This window comes from Lithobates pipiens, unplaced genomic scaffold (genome assembly GCF_037356315.1).
Source record: "Lithobates pipiens isolate NorthernLeopardFrog02 unplaced genomic scaffold, aLitPip1_a1.2 Scaffold_22, whole genome shotgun sequence".
NCBI classification, from domain to species: Eukaryota; Metazoa; Chordata; class Amphibia; order Anura; family Ranidae; genus Lithobates; species Lithobates pipiens.
The window spans coordinates 297,952,251-297,972,979 of record NW_027507784.1 but is presented as its reverse complement, the minus strand read 5'-3'; the positions used below and the strand labels follow the sequence as shown (position 1 = coordinate 297,972,979).

The window sequence follows — 20,729 nt, the reverse complement described above, 5'->3', positions numbered from 1 at the left end:
TATACTGTTTTTGTGCTTGTTTGCAAAATTAAAGTGGGCCGGTCTGGATTAAGTCCAGGGCCAAATTTTTGTCCCAGTCCAGCCCTGTCTTAAGCCCTGCCTCACCTCCCGGCAGCATTATCCTTTTTTTTTTTTTTTTTTTTTCACAAAAAGAAGCATTAACCTCTTGAATGGCCGAGGTGGGGCTTACGATCACAAAGCACACTGTAATGTAAACCTGATGTTTATGTACTTTAGATTGTTATTGGGTACATTAATGCATTAGTTTCTCTATAGAGACTTTATTCTAAAGTTTTTGGTTTCTTTGAATTGATTTTTTTTTTTTTTACTTTTGTAAACTAGTTAGGAAAGTGTAAATTTCTTTCAAGATCAAATCAATATTTTTTTGATCTGTTGTTGCAAGGTCTTTAAATGGCATAGGACCCATAGGCCGGTGCCTACTCTGCCTATTTGGTAATCCAGCACTGTGGGCATTGATGTTTAAGAACACTGGGAGATATGTACTAAAACTGGTGCACACAGAATCTGGTGCAGCTGTGCATGGTAACCAATCAGCTTCTAGGTTTTATTGTCTAAACTTAATTGAACATGCTAAAGTTAGAAGCTGATTGATTACTATACATACCCTGTTTCCCCGAAAATAAGACCTAGCTTGATTGTCGTTGATGGCTGCAATATAAGCCCTACCCTGTTTCCCCGGAAAATAAGCCCTACCTTGAAAATAAGACCTATAAGGACTTTAACTAGGGCTTATTTGGGGGGTAGGGCTTATATTGCAGCCATCACCGAAAATCACGCTAGGCCTTATTTTCAGGGAAACAGGGTAGCTGCACCAGATCCTGTGTGCACCAGTTTTAGTAAATCACCCCCCCTATTTCCACTGTTTGTATTCACTATTATTAGAATGGCATTTTACAGACTTATTAGATTATAAGATTTTTTATTTTATTTTTTCATTCTGCTATACAGGCACACATACGCTGGCAGGCAGCATTGCTACAATGGACATGTGTGTAAGGCACTTTCATGAAGCCACAGGTTAGTGACATCAGTATTCCAGTACCTGGTTTAGATTTTTCAGTGGTGTTCGTGCACGTACATTGCACATACATGGCTTCAATTCAGCAAACACGTGCAGTAACTTCTCCATTGCGACTTTTTTTTTAACTGAAAAGTAACAAACTAAGTGCACCCTGCACTTGTAGTCTGTTGATATTTCCCCCAGGTCTAAAGCTTAAAGTGATGTTGCCACCAAAAAAAAAAAAATCTTATAATTAATAAAAAAAAAATGAAAAAAAATAATTGGAAAAAAAGTTTTTTTACTCGCCTCTAAATGCCTGTTGCTAGGGGTCCCTCATAGTCTGCCTTCTTCATTGCCCGGGCTGGTGACATCACTTCCCCTCGCGCCGCACAGTCATCTGGGACCTGTCACATGTCCCAGATGACTGTGCGGCGTATCATGGCACCCTGCACCGCTCACGCATTCGCAGTGGGTGCCCGGCTGTGAAGCCACAGCCTGTTGCCCACAGTAAGAATGCCGGCGCCGCAAGTGGAGTGGGGAACGAGGGGGGGCTTCATTCCCCACATCGCTGGACCCTGGGACTGGTAAGTGTCCGATTATTAAAAGTCAGCAGTTGCAGTATTTGTAGCTGCTGACTTTTACAGGTTTTTTTTTTTTTTTTTTTTTTTTTTTTATTTTTTTTTTTAGGGGGCACCCCACTTTAAAGGGTTATTAAACCCAGGACCCTGCATTCACTATATCTGGTCTCCCACAGTACACCGAACATGGATATGCAAATGTTTTGGTAAATATAAACTGCTAAATACCCTTTCTCATCAACAATATATCTCAATATACAATACATATATATGTCATGTGACTTCTATTAGTGTTTTGGTTAAAGCTTGTAGGAGGAGATTTTATTCTCCTCTGACTGTCCTATGATGCTGCATGACCCCTGACCCTCTTTCTAGACAGTGCTGATTGGCCCTGTGCTGATCACATGCACCCTCCAAAAAAAAAAAAACACTCTTTAGCAATACACACCAAACTGAGCATGTGCAGAGTGCCCCAAGCCGCTGTTCTATCAGGAGATGGATTGGGGACAGTGGAAGGAGGGCAGGGTCAGAGAAGACAGGATCAAACAGCCTTTTTATACAATGCAGAGGATTAACCCCTTAGTTCCACAGTGAGTATAACAAGCATGCTTTACTGCATATACAGACTGATTTTACTGTTGTGGGTTTAGTAAGGCTACTTTCAGATTGGAGCGTTGTGGGAGTCGGCGGTAAAGCGGCACTATATTTAGCCCACTTTACCGTTGTTTTAGCAGCGCTGTTCGCCCGGAGCGGTTTTAACCCCCGCTAGCGGCCGAAAAAGGGTTAAAACCACCCACATAGTGCCACTGCAGCGGCGCTATGCCGGCGGTCTAGCGGTACTGCCCCATTGTTTTCAATGTGAAGGGGCGCTTTAGGAGCGGTGAATACACCGCTCCTACAGCGCTCCAAAGATGCGACTTGCAGGAGTATTTGTACCGTCCTGCAAGTGCACCGCTCCAGTGTGAAAGCCCTCGGGCTTACACACTGGAGACACAGGACAGACACATTACTGGTGCTATTTTTAGCGCTGTAGTGCCTGTAAAGCGCCTCAGTGTGAAAGTAGCATAACATGTTAAGGGAGAGCCTGCAAGAGCCAGGGCATTGCACCTGTGAGACACTTATCATGGTTGCAATGCTTGGTAGGCTACAATGCAAAAATCTAAAATGCACATTTTTTGCTGTTTTTTTTTTTTGATAAATGGATACATTTATAACTTTTTTTTTTTTTAAAGGTATAATTCTCCTTTAGCAAGCAAATGGGTTTAGTAGTTGTTTCATATGAAATGTCACGCTGAGGAACTGTCTATGTTTTTGCTCTAGCAACCAACCCTCTGCTCCCTTTGATGGTCTAAAATGCCTAGCAACAGGAAAAGGATGTCGTTGCTAAGGAGGGACTACAAATAGTTCTGGCAGATGCTGCTTAGATATTGCCCATTCTTCCTGTGATTTTTTGAAATGTGCACTAAAAATGAAGTCTAAATCTTGTCATTATTGGCAACTCGCATAACTCTTCTCTTCTTTCTTCCGATGCACTGATAATTGAGGTCCACATATAGATAGTACTAGTGCATGGGCCATATTTGTACGTCAATAAATGACATGAACTGTGTCCACTCCTATGCACCATGACTATTGTCTGCATTCATTGTTACATTCTGAGTATTGATTGTAGTGCTGGGGTTAAATTAATCCTCTATTGACAGCTGGGGGTTTTAAATGCCAGAGGCAGGCTGTCCATGGTGACCCGTGTATCCATCTGCTCTTGTTTAACTCTTCCTGTTGGCTTTGGGTTACTTGACAGCTGAATTCCAGGATTTCCTTTTCCAAATGACTGATGAGTGCAAATGAAAGGTGAAGATGTACACCTTCCGCTTAGGAATTTACACACTGACTATTTTTTAAATTAGTCTCATTTAAAGCATCAGGCATGTTTAATTACTTAATTACTGGATGTAACCCCTAATTAAACGGATTCAGTTTGCTAAAGCACTGTGTATTGAGTTCAGTTGCCATATTTGTTTTTTCCTTTTTAGAAATACTGTTTTCAGATCTTTATTTTTTTTTATTTTTTTTTTAACCTTGGGTGCATTTCAGCTCTGCTTATCTACTATGTAGCCTCTTAGCAGCCACTTCCTGTCTGCATGCACCCCAGCTTGGCCCACTGGGGTGCATGCAGACAGGAAGTCCACCAGCCCATCAGCGCTCAAGGTGGGTTTACTGATGGTAACAACAATGGTGGACTATGCCTGTGTAATGAGTGCCAGCAGGTTTGCCTAGGCTGTGTATACACTGTTTTGTTTTGGCTGAACAAAAAAAAAATTAGGGCTATTGCACACTGGCACCAATTGCTATTGTTGTCCCACAACGGATTGTTTTCCAGAGGGCAGTATAGCAGCAGCAAGCTGGTAATCATTCAGGAGGTGCTACTGCCACCTGTTTCATTGTTTTGTTTATTTATTTTTTTCATTTCCTTTCCTTTTATTTTATTTTATTTTTTTTTACTTGCAAAATGGCAATTTTACATTGCAGGACTGCTCTGCATCAGTGATAACAAGCATTCGGCTCACTGATTGATCAAAATTTTTACAGGCAGTGCCGCTTGTCAAACTCTGCAGCCCAAGTTAAAATTGTTGCAACCGCAGCCCTGTCAGGCTTGAGGGGAGGGGGGGGATAAAACCGCAGTTCAACCACCTGTAGTCGCTTCAGCTGGTAATCAACCAAAATTTTTCAACATGTCCCTTCGACTTTTGTTAAGTGGGGAAGCCCATGCACTGATCAAAATTCAGCCAGTCCCTGCTGGTCTGTCCGAGTTTTGAGCAGTGTATAGCCCTCTTTATAGTCTCCATTGGAAGCAAATGGTACAGGGTAACAACACAATTGGGAGACAGAGCGTTGTCATCCCATAACAGGGATTACCTGAACAAGGACCTTATTCACAGGAGATCAGCTGTGCTGGTAGACAACAATGGACCTAAAAAAAAAACAAAAGGTGAAAAAAGTATTCTTAAAACTCCAGTGGTCTATTATGTGTGGTGCTTTAGCAAAGTAAATCTCATAGTTAGTTCACATGTACTTTTAATGCTTACAAGCAATGGTATGACATGAAGGGACAACATGCTTCACAAGGATTGCTTCATCATAAGGTCCTTATAAATGTGTAGTCCTTGTGAAATTCCTCAAGGCACTTCATGTCACACTGTTGTTTGTGATCACTTAGCTTGAATAAATGGGCTCTATGCCTTGATCGTGTGTGGTCCTTTTTGTCTTGGAAGGTTGAATTCCAGTGTGGCAGAATGGGTCCAGTAACCGGCCCTGGGATGAAAGTGAGCCGGCCTACCTTGCTTGACCAATAACTTTTTTATATATGAATATGGCCAACTTTAGCTGTGTAATTGGTTATGTTTCCAAACTCACAAGATTGCCGGACACTTTTGTCTGCCAGTAATGCTAACAATTTTGTACCTTGGTCATAGTATGATAGTGATTTACTGAGCATGTGTTTTCTGCCAGGTTGTACAGTGGAGGAAGCACTAGAAGCCGCCTCTCTTCATCCAGCACAACTCCTGGGCCTACAGAACCGCAAGGGGACTTTGGATTTTGGAGCAGATGCAGGTATGGTAGTGACACAAATCAACACGGTCCTACCAGATGGGGAGATGATAGATATAGAACATATGAAAAAGAAAAGATTATAACTGCAGCACTCACAAATGTCTGAATACAGGACATAAACAAGTAAATAAAACAATAAGAAGTGAAGTGTGCATGTCCCTTTTTAAATGCAATCATATATAAAAATACAATATAAATATTGCAAGTAATTCATATAAAGCATAAATGCCACAAAGTCCAAAAGTTATATCAAGAGGAGTCTCCTTTCCTGAGGACGCCTGTTTGGAGGAAACGTGTTGGGTGGAGCTGCTCTGTGACATCATCACGCACACCAGCCGGTCCTGAAGCAGTGCTGTGCATACTCATAGTGTTTGTTCCTACTGAAATGTGAGTGCATTACTTTTTTTTTTAAATAAATCAGTGCTGATTTATTTATTTTTAAATAAGTAAAAAAGAAAAATAAATACCGCGCTAAACCTAAATCTACACTAGTACAACTAAAAATCGCTGCAGCTCAGTTTTACAAGATACACGTAAACACAATAAGATAAAAGGAAAAAAGCTGCGCACATACATAAATACTGTAAATAAAATTAAATATAAACACCTATGAGTGATTAATTGATTGCAACAGTAGTGAGAAAAAGTTGATCTACCCCTCTAATAAATCAAACATACCATCATTTATAAAAAGAATGATAAATAACAAGTGTTAATAATGAAATTCGAAAAATCCCAGTGAAGTGATAAAACAGTCCAATAAATGAAAAATAGTCCAGTGAAAACTTAATAAATACCTAAATTTCATAAGAATTCATGTAAAAATAAAAAATATTAGATTAATAGTAGCAATAAAAATGAAATGTAAAAAATATATATTAGTGATAATAATAAAAAATTGGTGATGAGTGTAATAATAATGTAAAAATAAAGTAAAAATACAAAGTGTTCAATCTTCAGTGCAACCAAAATACACCTAGGATCGTGACCACCACCACACAAATATGCGCTTACCAAAAGGCAAGCGATTTCATGCCCATAGTCAATCTCCACAGCACCTCGTCAGACGATGATCACAGTAGGCTCCCTTATTGAATGAAACAGGCCGGGACAGTCAACAGCAGCACGTGAAGCAGAAAGGCAATACTCGGCATTCCAGGGAAATGGAAAGAAGACTCACCATAGCATAATTCCGTATAACAAATTTAATAAAACTAAAGAAATACACTTACATAGCAGTAAAAACGCCCATAGAAAATGCCGGCCGGCATGCAATCGCCTGTCCAACCTACGCTGTATCACGATGAAGTCAGCACGTCTGCCATCCGATGTACGTTTCGTCGTAAAAAGGTCCCCACGAATAAGTCTTTTTACTCCCCACAAATAAGTCTTTTAAGGACCCTCCCTCTGCAACACCATCATGTACTAGGAGGCTGGTCAGAGTGAGCCATCAGGGTCTGCAATTGCTTCCGATACTTCAGCCCGTCTATGTAACTGAGCAGGTTTTCTCCTCAAATATCAGTGGTTTAGAGGAGAGATTAGCGGCTTTAATCGCATCTTCACAGAGTGGAAGAAAACGCATTAGGTCCCCTTCTACCACCCAGGATCCCCAAATGGAGGAACTGTGGAAGGGGGAAGATGAATCCCCCTCAGGGGACCGTGAACAGGCTGATGATTCCTCTTCCAAGGAATCAAGTGGGGAAGGGTCATCTTCAGCTTCACATGCTGAGAAGTTGCTGGTGCTTTTTCTTACTGAAATAGTCCATTCCACATTTAAGCTACCCTTAACGGAGTTGGTTGAAGAGCCCACTTCCTGTCTGGGTTCATTGAAGCCTCCTCAAGCCTTGCAAGCCTTTCCTGTCCATTCTTTACTAGAAAAGCTTATGTATTCTGAGTGGGATCACACAGATAAGCATTTTCTCCCTCATAAAGTGTTGAAAACTTTTTAGCCTATGGAGGAAAAATTACGAAGATGTGGAGTATACCAGCAATTGACGCTGCTAATTCCTCTGTGAATAAAAATTTGACTTGTCCGGTTGACAATGCACTTAGGGATCCAACTGATAAAAAAAAAAAATTGGAATTCCTGTTAAACATTTTTTTCCCTGGCAGGTTCAGTGGCTCAACCTGTATTGGGGGCAATTGGGGTATGTCGGTCCTTGAGAGACCAGTTGAAACAAGTACTCAAGGTGGTCCGTGAACAGCAGGCCCAGGAATTAGCTGACCTGCCAGCGGCTTTGTGCTTTGCAATTGACGCAATTGGAGATTCTATTCTTTAAACCTCTTGCCTTGCGCTTGGGTTGGTGCATATGCGTAGAATTTTATGGTTGAAAAGTTGGTCAGCCGAAGCGCCATGCAAAAAGCTCCTGGCTGGTTTTCCTTTCCATGGTGAAAAGATGTTTGGGGAGGATTTGTACAAATAAATCCAAAGAATATCAAGTGGGAAAAGTACCCTTTTGCCAGTTAAGAAAAAGTCATTTAAACGGGCTCTTTCTCCAGGGCCAGGGGCATTAGCCTCCAGACAGTTGCGACAGTCTCCACCATCAGCTTCAAGAGGTAAACCTCAGGGTCAATCCCAGGGACAAAAGAGGTCCTGGGGGAAGACACCCGCAAGACAGAATGCTAAAGCCTCTTTATGAAGGGGTGCCCCCGCTCGCTTGAGTGGGGGGAAGACTTCTGCAGTTCTCAAAGGTATGGCATGAAGAATTTCAGGACAGATGGGTGGTCTCCACAATAGCTCTAGGTTACAAACTAGAGTTCCGAGGATTCCTGTCTCCTCAGGTCAAATGTCCCCAAAGCTCCAGAGAAAAAGAAGTCTCTCTTTCTATCGTTAGACCGACTTTTGCCACAAAAAGTGATCATGGGTGTCCCCGTGGAAGACCAGGGGTCAGGGTTTTATTCAAAACTTTTCACGGTACCAAAGCCAAATGAGGATGTCCAACCCATTCTAGATCTCAAAGATCTAAACCAGTTCCTGAAGATTTGCTCTTTTCGCATGGAATCAATCGTCTCCATCCTACAAGGGGGAGAACTTCTGGCATCAATCTACATCAAGGATGCATACCTGCATGTACCTATTTTCCCCGCTCACCAGAAGTATCTGCGTTTCGAAGTAAAACAATGTAATTTTCAGTTTGTAGCCTTGCTTTTTGGTCTAACTACTGCACCTTAGGTGTTTACAAAAATTCTGGCCCTTCCTCTGGCCAAATTGAGGACTCAAGGTATAACAATAATAGCATACCTGGATGACCTGCTCTTAATAGACCGGTCATTAGTCCGCTTGAATCAAAGTGTAGTCGCCACAATCGACTACCTGGAATACCTTGGTTGGGTCATCAACCTATTGAAATCTTCTTTAAAGCCAGTAAGAAGATTAGAGTACTTGGGTCTGGACATAGATAGAGCCCAAAAGAAGGTGTTTTTACCCCAGACAAAGATCAGCACCATAAAGGAGCTGGTCCAAAGGGTCAGGGCAAAGAAAGGTTCTTCCATTCACCTTTGTATGAGATTATTGGGGAAGATGGTGGCTTCATTTGAAGCAGTTCCCTATGCACAGTTTAATTCGAGACTGCTGCAAAACTGTATCCTATCGGCCTGGAACAAAAAGATTCAGACACTCGATTTTCCAATGCGTTTGTTGCCAAAAGTGTGCCAGAGCTTCAGTTGGATGATATCGGAGGATCTGCAGAAGGGGAATCCTTCTTACCAGTTACCTGGAAGGTGGTAACAGATGCCAGCCTTTCAGGTTGGGGAGCAGTCCTGGAAGAAGCGCTGTCCAAGGGAAATGGTCCAGAACCGAAAGTACCTTGCCCATCAACATTCTAGAGCTTCGGCCAGTGCGTCTAGCCCTAAGGGCCTGGACGTTCAGGTTGCAGAATTCTCTTGTCAGGTTTCAATCCGACAATGCCACAGCAGTGGCTTATACAGTGGGGATCGAAAGTTTGGGCACCCCAGGTAAAAATGTGTATTAATGTGCATAACGAAGCCAAGGAAAGATGGAAAAATATCCAAATGGCATCAAATTACAGATTAGACATTCTTATAATATGTCAAAAAAAGTTAGATTTTATTTCCATTATTTACACTTTCAAAATTACAGAAAACAAAAAAATGGCGTCTGCAAAAGTTTGGGCACCCTGCATAATTTATAGCATGCACTGCCCCCTTTGCAAAGCTGAGAACTGCCAGTGTCATGGATTGTTCTCAATCATCGTCTGGAAAGACCAGGTGATGTCAATCTCAAAGGTTTTAAATGGCCAAACTCATCTGACCTTGCCCCAACAATCAGCACCATGGGTTCTTCTAAGCAGTTGTCTAGAAAACTGAAACTGAAAATAATTGATGCTCACAAAGCTGGAGAAAGCCATAAGAAGATAGAAAAGCGTTTTCAGATGTCAGTATCCTCTGTTCGGAATGTAGTTAAGAAATGGCAGTCATCAGGAACAGTGGACGTTAAAGCAAGATCTGGAAGACCAAGAAAAATATCAGACAGAACCGCTCGCAGGATTGTGAGAAAAGCAATTCAAATCCTTTGTTTGACTGTGCGATCCCTCCAGAAAGATCTGGCAGACACTGGAGTTGTGGTACACTATTCCACTATAAATAGATACTTGTACAAATATGGTCTTCATGGAAGTCATCAGAAGAAAACCTCTTCTACGTCCTCACCACAAAAATAAGCGTTTGAACTTTGCAAATGAACATATAGACAAGCCTGAAGCATTTTGGAAACAAGTTCTGTGGACCGATGAGGTTAAAATAGAACTTTTTGGCTGGAATGAGCAAAGGTACGTTTGGAGAAGAAAGGGCACAGAATTTAATGAAAAGAACCTCTGTCCAACTGTTAAGCATGGGGGTGGATCAATCATGCTTTGGGGTTGTATTGCAGCCAGAGGCACAGGGAACATTTCACGAGTAGAAGGAAAAATTGATTCAATAAAATTTCAGCAAATTTTGGATGGTAACTTGATGCCATCTGTGAAAAAGCTGAAGTTAGAGAGGATGGCTTCTACAAATGGATAATGATCCTAAACACACCTCAAAATCCACAGGGGATTACATCAAGAGGCGTAAACTGAAGGTTTTGCCATGGCCTTCACAATCTCCTGACCTCAACATTATTGAAAATCTATGGATAGACCTTAAAAGAGCAGTGCGTGACAGACAGCCCAGAAATCTCAAAGAACTGGAACACTTTTGTAAGGAAGAATGGGCAAAGATACCTCAAACAAGAATTGAAAGACTCTTGGTTGGCTACAAAAAGTGTTTACAAGCTGTGATACTTGCCAAAGGGGGCAGTACAAAATATTAACTCTACAGGGTGCCCAAACTTTTGCAGACGCCATTTTTTTGTTTTCTGTAATTTTGAAAGTGTAAATGATGGAAATAAAATCTACATTTTTTGACACATTATAAGAATGTCTAATCTGTAATTTCATGCCATTTGGAGATTTTTCCATCTTTCCTTGGCTTCGTTATGCACATTAATACACATTTTTACCTGGGGTGCCCAAACTTTCGATCCCCACTGTATCGATCACCAAGGGGAAACCAGAAGTCAGGCAGCCCAGGCAGAGGTAAACCATATCCTAACCTGGGCAGAAGAACATGTGCCATGCATTTCAGCAATTTTTATTCCAGGGGTAGAGAACTGGCAGGCAGACTACCTAAATTGCCAGCAGTAGTTCCCAGGGGAATGGTCCCTCCACCCCGACATTGTCCTGGCTATATGCCAACGATGGAAGATCCCGGATGTAGATCTGCTTGCATCCAGGTTCAACAACAAAGTTGACAACTTTGTTTCAAGAACAAGGAATCCACACGCATGCGGAAGAGATGCGTTGATGACTCCGTGGGATCAGTTCCCACTGATTTATGCGTTCCCTCTTATTCTGCTGCTACCTCAACTTCTTTGCAGGATCAAGCGGGAAAGGAAGTAAGTAGTTCTTGTGGCCCCAACATGGCCCAGGAGATCTTGGTATGCAGAAATAGTAAAGATGGCAGTAGGAAACCCATGGACCCTACCACCACATCCAGACCTGCTTTCGCAGGGACCAGTGTTCAATCCTATTTTGCAAATGCTGAATTTAACAGTTTGGCTATCGAAACCCACATTCTAAAGAATCCTGGGCTTTCAGACTCAGTGATACCTACCTTGATTAATGCAAGGAAGCCAGCTTCCAGAGTCATTTATTATGGAGTCTGGAAGGCATATGTTTCTTGGTGTGAATCCAAGGGTTGGCATCCTAGGAAGTATGTCATAGGTAGAATTCTTGCCTTTCTGCAATTGGGGCTAGAGATGAAGCTGGCCTTGAGTACTATCAAGGGCCAGGTCTCAGCCTTATCAGTGTTGTTTCAACGTACGCTGGCTTTGCATTCTTTGGTCTGAAGCTTTATACAGAGGGTAACATGGCTTAATCCTCCGGTTAAACCACCACTGAACCTTTGGGACTTGAATTTAGTTCTGTCGGCATTACAGAAACAGCCTTTTGAGCCAATACGACATGTTTCTTTGGTCCTTTTTGACAAGGAAACTATTTTTTCTGGTAGCCATTTCTTCTGCAAGAAGGGTATCGGAGCTGGCGGCTCTTTCTTGTAAAGAGCCATATTTAATCGTCCACAAGGATAGATTGCATCCTCATCCTAGCTTTCTGCCAAAGGTGGTTTCAGGTTTTCACCTAAACCAGGATATTGTTTTACCTTAATTTTTTACAGAACCCTGTTCTAAGGAAGAAAAATGACTACACTCTTTGGATGTAGTGAGTGCGGTCAAGATCTATTTGAAGGCGACTGCTCAGATTCGGAAGACAGATGTTTTGTTCGTGTTGCCGGAAGGTCCTAGGAAAGGACAGCCAGCATCAAAATCCACTATTGTCAAATGGATTAGGCAAGTAATTTATTCAAGCGTATGGCTTGAAGAGGAAGGTTCCACCTTTTCAGGTCAAAGTGCACTCCACCAGGGTTGTTAGTGCTTTGTGGGCAGTGCATCACCAAGCCTCCATGGCTCAAATCTGCAAGGCCACAACCTGGTCTTCAGTCCATACATTCACCAGATTCTATCAGGTGGATGTAAGAAGGCAAGACGGGGGCGTGGCCAGGATGGCACTGTGAGCTCCGCTTCTGCTACACTTACCCGGATCCAGGATTGCCTTTCCTCCTCCATATTCAGCCCCTCCAGAGACCGAGGTTGGAGCCTGTTAGCCCCGCGGCCCAGCGGGAGAGGATTGAAGGCGCGGCGCTCTCCCGGCCGCTCCGCGGCATCAACGGTGATTTAGGCCTGCAGCCACGGCCTTTCCTGGCGGCCCCCGCCCGGGCAGCGGAGCGCGGTGTCTGCAGAGGGCAGGACCCCCCCCCGGGCAGGCTTGGTCCCCCAGGAGGAGACCCGTACCACACGGAGTGCCCATAGAGCTTCCCAGACTGCCCCCATGGATCCGGCCGAGTCCCGGCCTCCCTGGCTGGCGGAGGTCATGGTGGCCATTGCCACTTGTCAAACCACCCTAACAGCCAAAATGGAAGCCGTGCAGTTGGATATGGGTCTTATCAGACAGGATATAGACAAACTCAGATCCAGGGTTACTGAGACCGAGCAAAGGGTGAGCAATACTGAAGACAGTGTCCGAACATGGAGCTGCACTTCGCACCCTTCAAACTAACGTTAAAGCCTTGGAATACAGAGTTGAAGATGCTGAGAATAGGAACCAGCGCAATAATCTCCGCATTGTCGGCCTCCCAGAGGGGGCTGAGGGGAACAACCCCACCTGCTTTGTGGAGGGCATGCTGCGGGACCTCCTCCCTGATGCTCGTTTCTTGCCTCACTACGCAGTGGAAAGGGCACACCACGTACCACTTAAACCGGGGCCTCCTGGAGCCCCCCCCGCGAACCTTCATCATCCGCCTCCTTAATTTCAGAGACCGAGATAAAGTTCTCCACGCTTCTAGAACGGTCGGCGACCTTTGGTATCAGAATGCCAGATTGATGATCTTCCCTGACTACTCGGTGGAGACTCAGCTCAGGAAATCCTTTGATTATGTGAAAGCGGCTTTGAGAGCACGTAACATCCGCTATAGTGTTCCTTTTCCGGCCCGTCTAAGAGTCCAGGACGGAGAGACGACCCGCTTCTTTAACACCCCGGAGGGGCATCCGCCTGGATCGATTCGCTGGCGCCGGCCCGCTGATCTACTAAATACCTCTTCAGAATTGATCACAACCCATTCTACTGTTGGGATGCCCACGGCCTTTGTTGCACCTGTTGTGCCCTGTTTGCACCGATGGTGGGCTCACCTCTAATGCTGGCAGCAACCTCCCCGGTAGCGGGAGTTCAAGTTGATGACCTGAGATACGGTCGGGAGAAGGCTGTGACATGCCGCTCCTCTTTGCCCTTTCCTGCTCCCTCCTGGAGCATGGGGGCTCATACCATATGTTCCTTCTTCCCCTTTTTGCATCATTTTCACTGATGGGACAAACTGCAGATTTTCTTTATCCTCCTAGAACCATGTCCCTGTCAGCCTCCTCCATAGAGCAGGCGGTTGCCTCACGCCTAGTGAGCCGCTCACTTGGTTACCTAAACCCCCCCCAGGATGTCTGGGGGAGGGGTGGAACTTGCCTCCTGCACGGACCCCCAGTTGCAGCCGGCGAGCTGATACACTTTGGGATGAATACCCTCCTCAGTTTAAGGGGGTTGGGTGGAGTGGGGGGTGAGGACTGTTCCCCTAACGGGGCCAGGGATTTTTGTTTCCCTTTTTCTTTTTTCATGTATGGTTATTGGGGTTATCTGTTTGTTTTAGTTTTGTTGTACTTGTTTACTAAAAATTATTGATATTTCAGTGTTGCATTGTCCTCGGATATGTATGTCCCGGGTCCAGCGGTCCAATCCGGGAGCCGGGTTCCACAATGATCCTGATCCTTCTACTGCCCCCAGAATCCATGTCTACACTTAACATTGTATCCTGGAACACCAGGGGATTGAACTCCCCGGTTAAGCGATCCCTGGTGTTCCAATTTCTTAAAAGTTATAACCCACATATATGCGTACTCCAGGAGACGCACCTCATCGGCAGTAGGCTTCTTTCCCTAAAAAAACCCTGGGTGGGGTACCATTACCACTCCACCCACTCTAGTTTTGCCAGGGGGGTAAGTGTCCTAGTATTGAAGTCCCTCCCCTTTCGGCTCCTGGATCTGGCCCGGATGGCAGGTATGTCATTATTCATGCGACAATTTACTCAATGACCTGGACCATTGTGGGATTATACTTGCCCCCGCCGGCCTCATTGCTGGTGCTGAACCAAATCACTAGCAAGATGGCTGAGTTTGCCTCTGATAATGCTCTTATCCTGGGTGATTTTAATCTAGTTCCTGACCCAGACATGGACAGACTGACTCCGGGGGGACACCATGGACCTGGGCTGGCTGCCTGGGCGGACACATATGGCCTGACGGATGTCTGGAGGTGGAGACACCCCAGGTCTCGGGCATTTACATGTCACTCTGCCACCCATAAAACATTCTCCCGCATTTCCTTTTTTTTGTTGCACAGAGCCCAGTCCTCCCAAGGGTCGTAGACATACAAATATTGCCCAGGGGAATATCGGACCATGCACCTCTGTTTCTGACATTGGATCTTTCCCTGGGACCAGCGGTTAGACTATGGAGACTTTCCAGGTTCCGGATCTCAGATGCCGCTGTGGATGCTCCTTTTGGGACCGAATTGAACCGCTATTGGGAGGAGAATGCAGGTTCAGCTGAGCCCATGGTAGTGTGGGATGCCTTTAAGGCTACCACGAGGGGGCACTATCAGACTATCATTGTCAAAATACTCAGGGAACGTAGAGCAGAACTAAAAAGAGCTGAGGGAGAGGCGGTCTGCGCAGAGGCTCTTTTTGTCCGCACTCGGGACCCCCAACATTATCTGCAACTGCAAATCCTGACCAGGGAGGCTGTTGATCTCCGTACCTCTCTCACCCAGAAGAGAATGCTGGCTCAGTCCCCACGGATTTTTGAGCAGGGGGAGAGGTCGGGAGGATGCTGGCTCCAGGGAACAGGCAGGGGGGTTGAGCATTTCACATATTGGGGACAAATCCGGTCAGTTGATTCACACCCCAGACGGGATTAATAACTGTTTTGCAGAGTTTTATACATCTCTCTACACCTCTAGGTCGGATTACAGTAAGGAAGAGCTAACGACCTGCTTGGCCGACATAGATATACCAATCCTCGGGGAAACGTACCGAAATAGGCTGGACGCCCCTATCACGGTTCTGGAGATTCTCAAGGCGCTTAAATCTATGCAGGCAGGTAAGATGCTGGGACCAGACGGAATCCCGGCGGAATTCTATAAGCACTACGCTACGGAGCTCTCTGACAGACTCCACCATCTATTCTCTGCGTCGTCACATATTGATAAACTTCCCGACACCATGAGCGAGGCGATCATAGTGGTGATCCCCAATCCGGAGAAAGACTCCACCTTGTGTTCGTCATACCGCCCTATATCACTGTTAAATGTGGACGCGAAAATTCTGGCCAACAGACTAAGCTTAGTCATCACGGCCCTTGTCCATAGTGACCAAACAGGCTTTATGCCGGGCAGAGGCACAGACATTAATATCAGACATAGATAGAGCGGCCGGGGGGGAGATGGGTGCAGTGGCCTCGCTCGACGCGGAGAAAGCTTTCGAATTTGTCGATTGGGGTTACCTATGGGAGGTGCTCTCGCGATTTCATGTTTGTCCCTGGATTTACGAATTGGATCCGCATGCTGTACCACAGCCCCTCTGCTAGAATCCGTACCAATGGCTGTCTCTCCGGGCAGTTTCAGCTGGCACGGGGTACGAGACAGGGGTGCCCCCTCTCACCAGCCTTATTCACCCTCGCGATGGAGCCCTTGGCTATTTTGCTGAGAGCGGATACTGGGATAAAGGGAATACAAGTAGGGCCCATCGAAGAAAAGCTGTCCTTGTATGCAGATGACGCTCTGCTTTATTTAGTGGACGCATCGTCTTCTTTAGGCACTGCACTGGAACTGATTAATCGATTCGGTCAGTACTCGGGCATCCGCATCAATTGGGACAAATCGGTTATTTTCCCACTCCACTCCTCGACCCCTCGCGTGCCTCACCCACAGCTTTAATGGGTGGAAAGTTTTATATACCTGGGGATTAAGGTCAGTAGCAGAGTTCAGAACTATCTGGAGGACAATCTACAGCCACTTATGACACAATTAGGGGCTAGGTGCACGGCATGGCGATCTCTCTTTATCCCCAGTGGGCAGAGTCAATTTGTTAAAAATGATCTATCTCCCCTAGTACCTGTACTTCTTTCGTAATACCCCCATCCACATCCCCAGGACTTTTTTCCAGAGACTGGAGAGTCTGTTGATATCCTTTGTCTGGGCTGGGAGACCCCCCAGGGTAGCCAAGCAGATACTATATCTGCCATTATCGGGGGGGGGGGCCTGGCGCTCCCAAACTTTCAGATCTACTACTGGGCGGCCGTTTTGGTCACAATTCGGTGGTGGTTCTCCCAGCCCACACAGAACCCGGCGGTCACCCTGGAGGCAGCCATCCTTCTCTGTGGGCGAAAAGAGGAATCGTCACTTTAAAGCACATAGTTTATCAGGGAAGGCTAATGACTTTCCAAGAACTGAGACGTACATATGAGCTTCCAATCTCTTTCCAGTTCAGATATTGGCAACTGAAGCACGTCTTTGGGGCTCAGTTTCCTGCCCCTCTGACTCTGGAATCTGACTCCATTGAACGTCTACTGACTTCCAGGGTGATGGGGAGAACCCTGTCGACCTTATATCTTTACCTCATGGTGGAACATGACACTAATTTGACCAAATCCCGGGAGAAGTGGAGTTCGGACATTCCGTCCCTAGGGGAGGAGGAATGGGAGGAGTGCCTGACTTCTTACATTCCATCAATGATAGCTGCGAAAGACAGGTTTATACAATTTAAATTCCTGCATAGGGCCTACTTCACCCCGCAGAGGCTGGCGCGTATTTACCCCCAAAGGGACCCTAATTGTCAAAGATGTAAACAGGAGGTGAGCACTTTCTGGCACATGGTCTGGTCATGTCCCAAAATCCAGCCCTACTGGGAGGAAGTGGTTTCTACGCTAAATGCTGTGACCGGGTCGAACCTTCAGGTCGACCCTCAAACCCTACTATTGAGCCATTTGGCAGACATTGAGGGGGACAGGTACTGCAAACTGTGCCTTACCTTTGCATTGTATTATGCCAAACGCAAGATTCTATTGAGATGGAAACTCGAAGACCCCCCTACCCCTGCCTCGTGGAGGAGATCAGTGAACCTGGTGCTCCCCCTGTATAAGTTGACCTATGAAAGTAGACAATGCCCAGGGAAATTTGATAAAATTTTGGTCCTCCTGGATAGACGTGTCTGCTGATCTTGGTTCCCCCTCCCCCTAACTTTGAGTTGAACTGAGATGGGGGTGGATTCCCCCCCCCCCCCCAGTTGGCCGCCCTGTTCTCTCTCTCCCGACCATTTCCACCCTGACCTCCCTAGCCCCCCTCCCACGGGCTCGCGCAAATGTCAGGTACCTGTATGATGACTGTGAAGTTCCGCTGGGGATTTTTTGATAGAGTAACGGCTACTTCTGTTATCTGTACTGCTGGATTATTCATTTAAGAATGATTACTGGATGAAGGTGTTTTTTTCCTTTCTATAACTGAGTAATATCAGATTTACTGTACTTTGCAATGTAATGCTGATTTGTCTAATAAAAAATTTTCTGTTAAAAAAAAACAAAAACAAAAACAAAAAAGGCAAGACGATGTCGCTTTTGGGCACAGTGTGCTGCAGGCTGCAGTATAGGTCCTCATGTGTGATTGCACCCTACTGTTGTTGTGTCTTCTTCCCTTTGGGTGGCATTGCTCTGGGGCATCCCAGACAGTAATTACTGTGGCTCTGTGTCCCGTGATGTATGATAAAGAAAATAGGATTTTTATAACAGCTTACCTGTAAAATTATTTTCTTGGAGTACATCACGGGACACAAAGGTCCTCCTTCCCTCTTTCTGGTTATAGTTGTATTGCTTTACTACAAAACGGAGGTGCTCACAGTAAGGGGAGGGGTTATATGGGGAATTGAACTTTCTGTTTAGGGTGTGCCAATGTCCATCACCTAAAGGTGCCATATAACCAATACAGTTATGGCTCTGTGTCCCGTGATGTACTCCAAGAAAAGGAATTTTTACAGGTAAGCTGTTATAAAAACCCTATTTTTTCTCCCTGCAAAGCAGGGAGTAAAAACCGACACATTGCTTAGTAAAAACAGCACAATTGTTAGGCAAACATTTAACCACTTGATTGCCTTAGATGTTAACCACTTCCCAGCCAGTGTCATTAGTGTAGTGACAGTATACTGTATTGGTGTCATTTGGTGATGTCAGTGGCAGTTAGTAATTTCCCCCCAGCGTCAGTGAGTGTCAGATTGTCCACCACACGATCACAGTCCCACTTGAAGTCGCTGACCACTGCCATTACTAGCATAAAAAGTTAATAAAAATTCCAGCATTTACAGCGGGAAAAATAAGTATTAAACACAGTACCATTTTTCTAGGTAAATTGCTATTGACATGAAAAATTCACCATATGTTGGTAACAACCCATGCAATACATACATGCAAAGAAACCAAAACAAATAAGTTCAGAAATTAAGTTATGTGTAATAAAATAATGACACAGACATACAAACCAGACAGAGGTTCTAACCCCCTCACTGCTCTATCCATGACTATAAATGATTAGGTGATTGATTTCTCTCGTACCCTGAAATTAACCCTTTTTAGTTTTTGAGCTCTAATATAATGTCATCAAGCATCCAATGTACAGCTAGCCTTTTCTTTCTTCTTGTCTTTTCTTGCACTCTTTAATCTTTTTTTTTTTTTTTTTTTTCACAGATTTTGTTTTACTGGATGATGGCTTGAATGTGGAAGCAACTTACATAGCAGGAGAGGCTGTATGGATGATTCCGGCTTTAACATAAGATATGGCAGTGTGAGGACTTACCTGAGGACCTGCTTTATTTCCACCCTTCTGCTACAGTGCCTTATTTACTGGCTGCTGATCAGGAGACGACTCTATATTCTTTTGTGCATGACCATATAGCAGCCACAAGATGTCGCCAAAGTACCAGCTATGGAAAAGAGCCATCGATCTTCTCTGTTATGCTATTGTGATCAGTGGATAGAAAGGACAATGGTTATCTGTGAGAAAAGACAGTCAGCTTGCATGCTGTAATAATCACAGAGCAATAAAATATACCTGAAATATTAGTTTTGGGTTGCTATAGGGAGTTGAACCTTTTTTAAACTTTTTATATCTCTTCTATAAAATCTAGTAATATTTCTCCCAAGAGTGGCCTTCTCCGTCTCCCAGAAAACCAAAGCAAAAATGTATTTATAATTGCCCATTAAATCTACATCGTGACAAATCCTAAAGGGACCTTAACCACTTCAGCTTCGAAAGCTTTGGCTGCTTCATGACCAGGCTGTTTTTTGCGATACGGCGCTGTGCCACTTTAACTGACAAATACGCGGTGGTGCGACGCTATACCCAAACAAATACCGCTTTCTTTTCGTGGTATTTGATAATCTCTACTTTTTTTTTTTTTTTTTTTTTTGTTACGCTATAAACAAAAAAGAGCAACAATTAAAGAAAAAAAAAAAACAATATTTTGTACTTTTTGCTATAATAAATATCCCCCATTATTTTTTTTTTTTATAAAAGAAAAGCTATTTTTTTTCCTCAGTTTAGGCCGATATGTATTCTTCTACATATTTTTGGTAAAAAAAAAATGCAATAATGTATATTGATTGGTTTGTGCAAAAGTTATAGCGCCTACAAAATAGGGGATAGATTTATGGCATTTTTATTATTTTTTTTTTACTAGTAATGGCGGTGATCAGCGTTTTTTATTTTTTTCCTTTTTTTTTTTCTTTCTTTTTTTTTTTTTTTTTTATAATAGGGACTGCGACATGGCACACAGATCGGGCACTTTTGACACATTTTTGAGACCATTGAAAATTATACAGCGATCAGTGCTATAAAAATTCATTGATTACTGTGTAAATGTCACTGACAGGGAAGGGGTTAACTGTTCCCTAGTGTGTGTACTAACTGTAGGGGGGATGGGAGCGATTGGAGGAAATGACAGATCATTGTTCCTAGCTAGTAGGAACACACGATCTGTCTCTCCTCCTCACAGAACAGGAATTTGTGTGTACACTCGCACACACACATACCCTGTTCTGGCTCTTGTACCCTTGGTGACTGCCAGCCACGCGCATAAGCACCCCCGTAGTGCAGCAGGTGTGCATTCCTGCTATCTCACTTAAAGGGACCAATGTACAGCTACGACTGTTCACGGGATCGTGCCAACCCGCTGCAGTATAATGTCAGTGGCTGGTCGGCAAGTGGATAAAGCGGTAGTAAACCGCTGGGGAAAAAAAAAAAACCCTGCAAGAAAATGGCATAATGTGCTAGTATGCATTGCAG

The 20,729-nt window shown here is 44.3% G+C and overlaps 1 protein-coding gene across 2 annotated transcripts in view; it reads left to right on the top strand.

Annotated features, from left to right (window-relative positions):
• The window catches only part of AMDHD2 (amidohydrolase domain containing 2), a 62,515-nt gene extending 43,008 nt beyond the window's left edge, over window positions 1-19,507 (top strand). For both annotated transcript variants that reach the window (XM_077449215.1, XM_077449214.1), the window contains 3 exons: window positions 970-1,038; window positions 5,110-5,211; window positions 19,133-19,507. In XM_077449215.1, the coding sequence (XP_077305341.1) occupies window positions 970-1,038; window positions 5,110-5,211; window positions 19,133-19,218 (257 nt within the window). In that variant the 3' untranslated portion in view covers window positions 19,219-19,507. The remainder of the gene's footprint in view (window positions 1-969; window positions 1,039-5,109; window positions 5,212-19,132) is intronic.
• The last annotated feature ends 1,222 nt before the right edge of the window (window positions 19,508-20,729 follow it).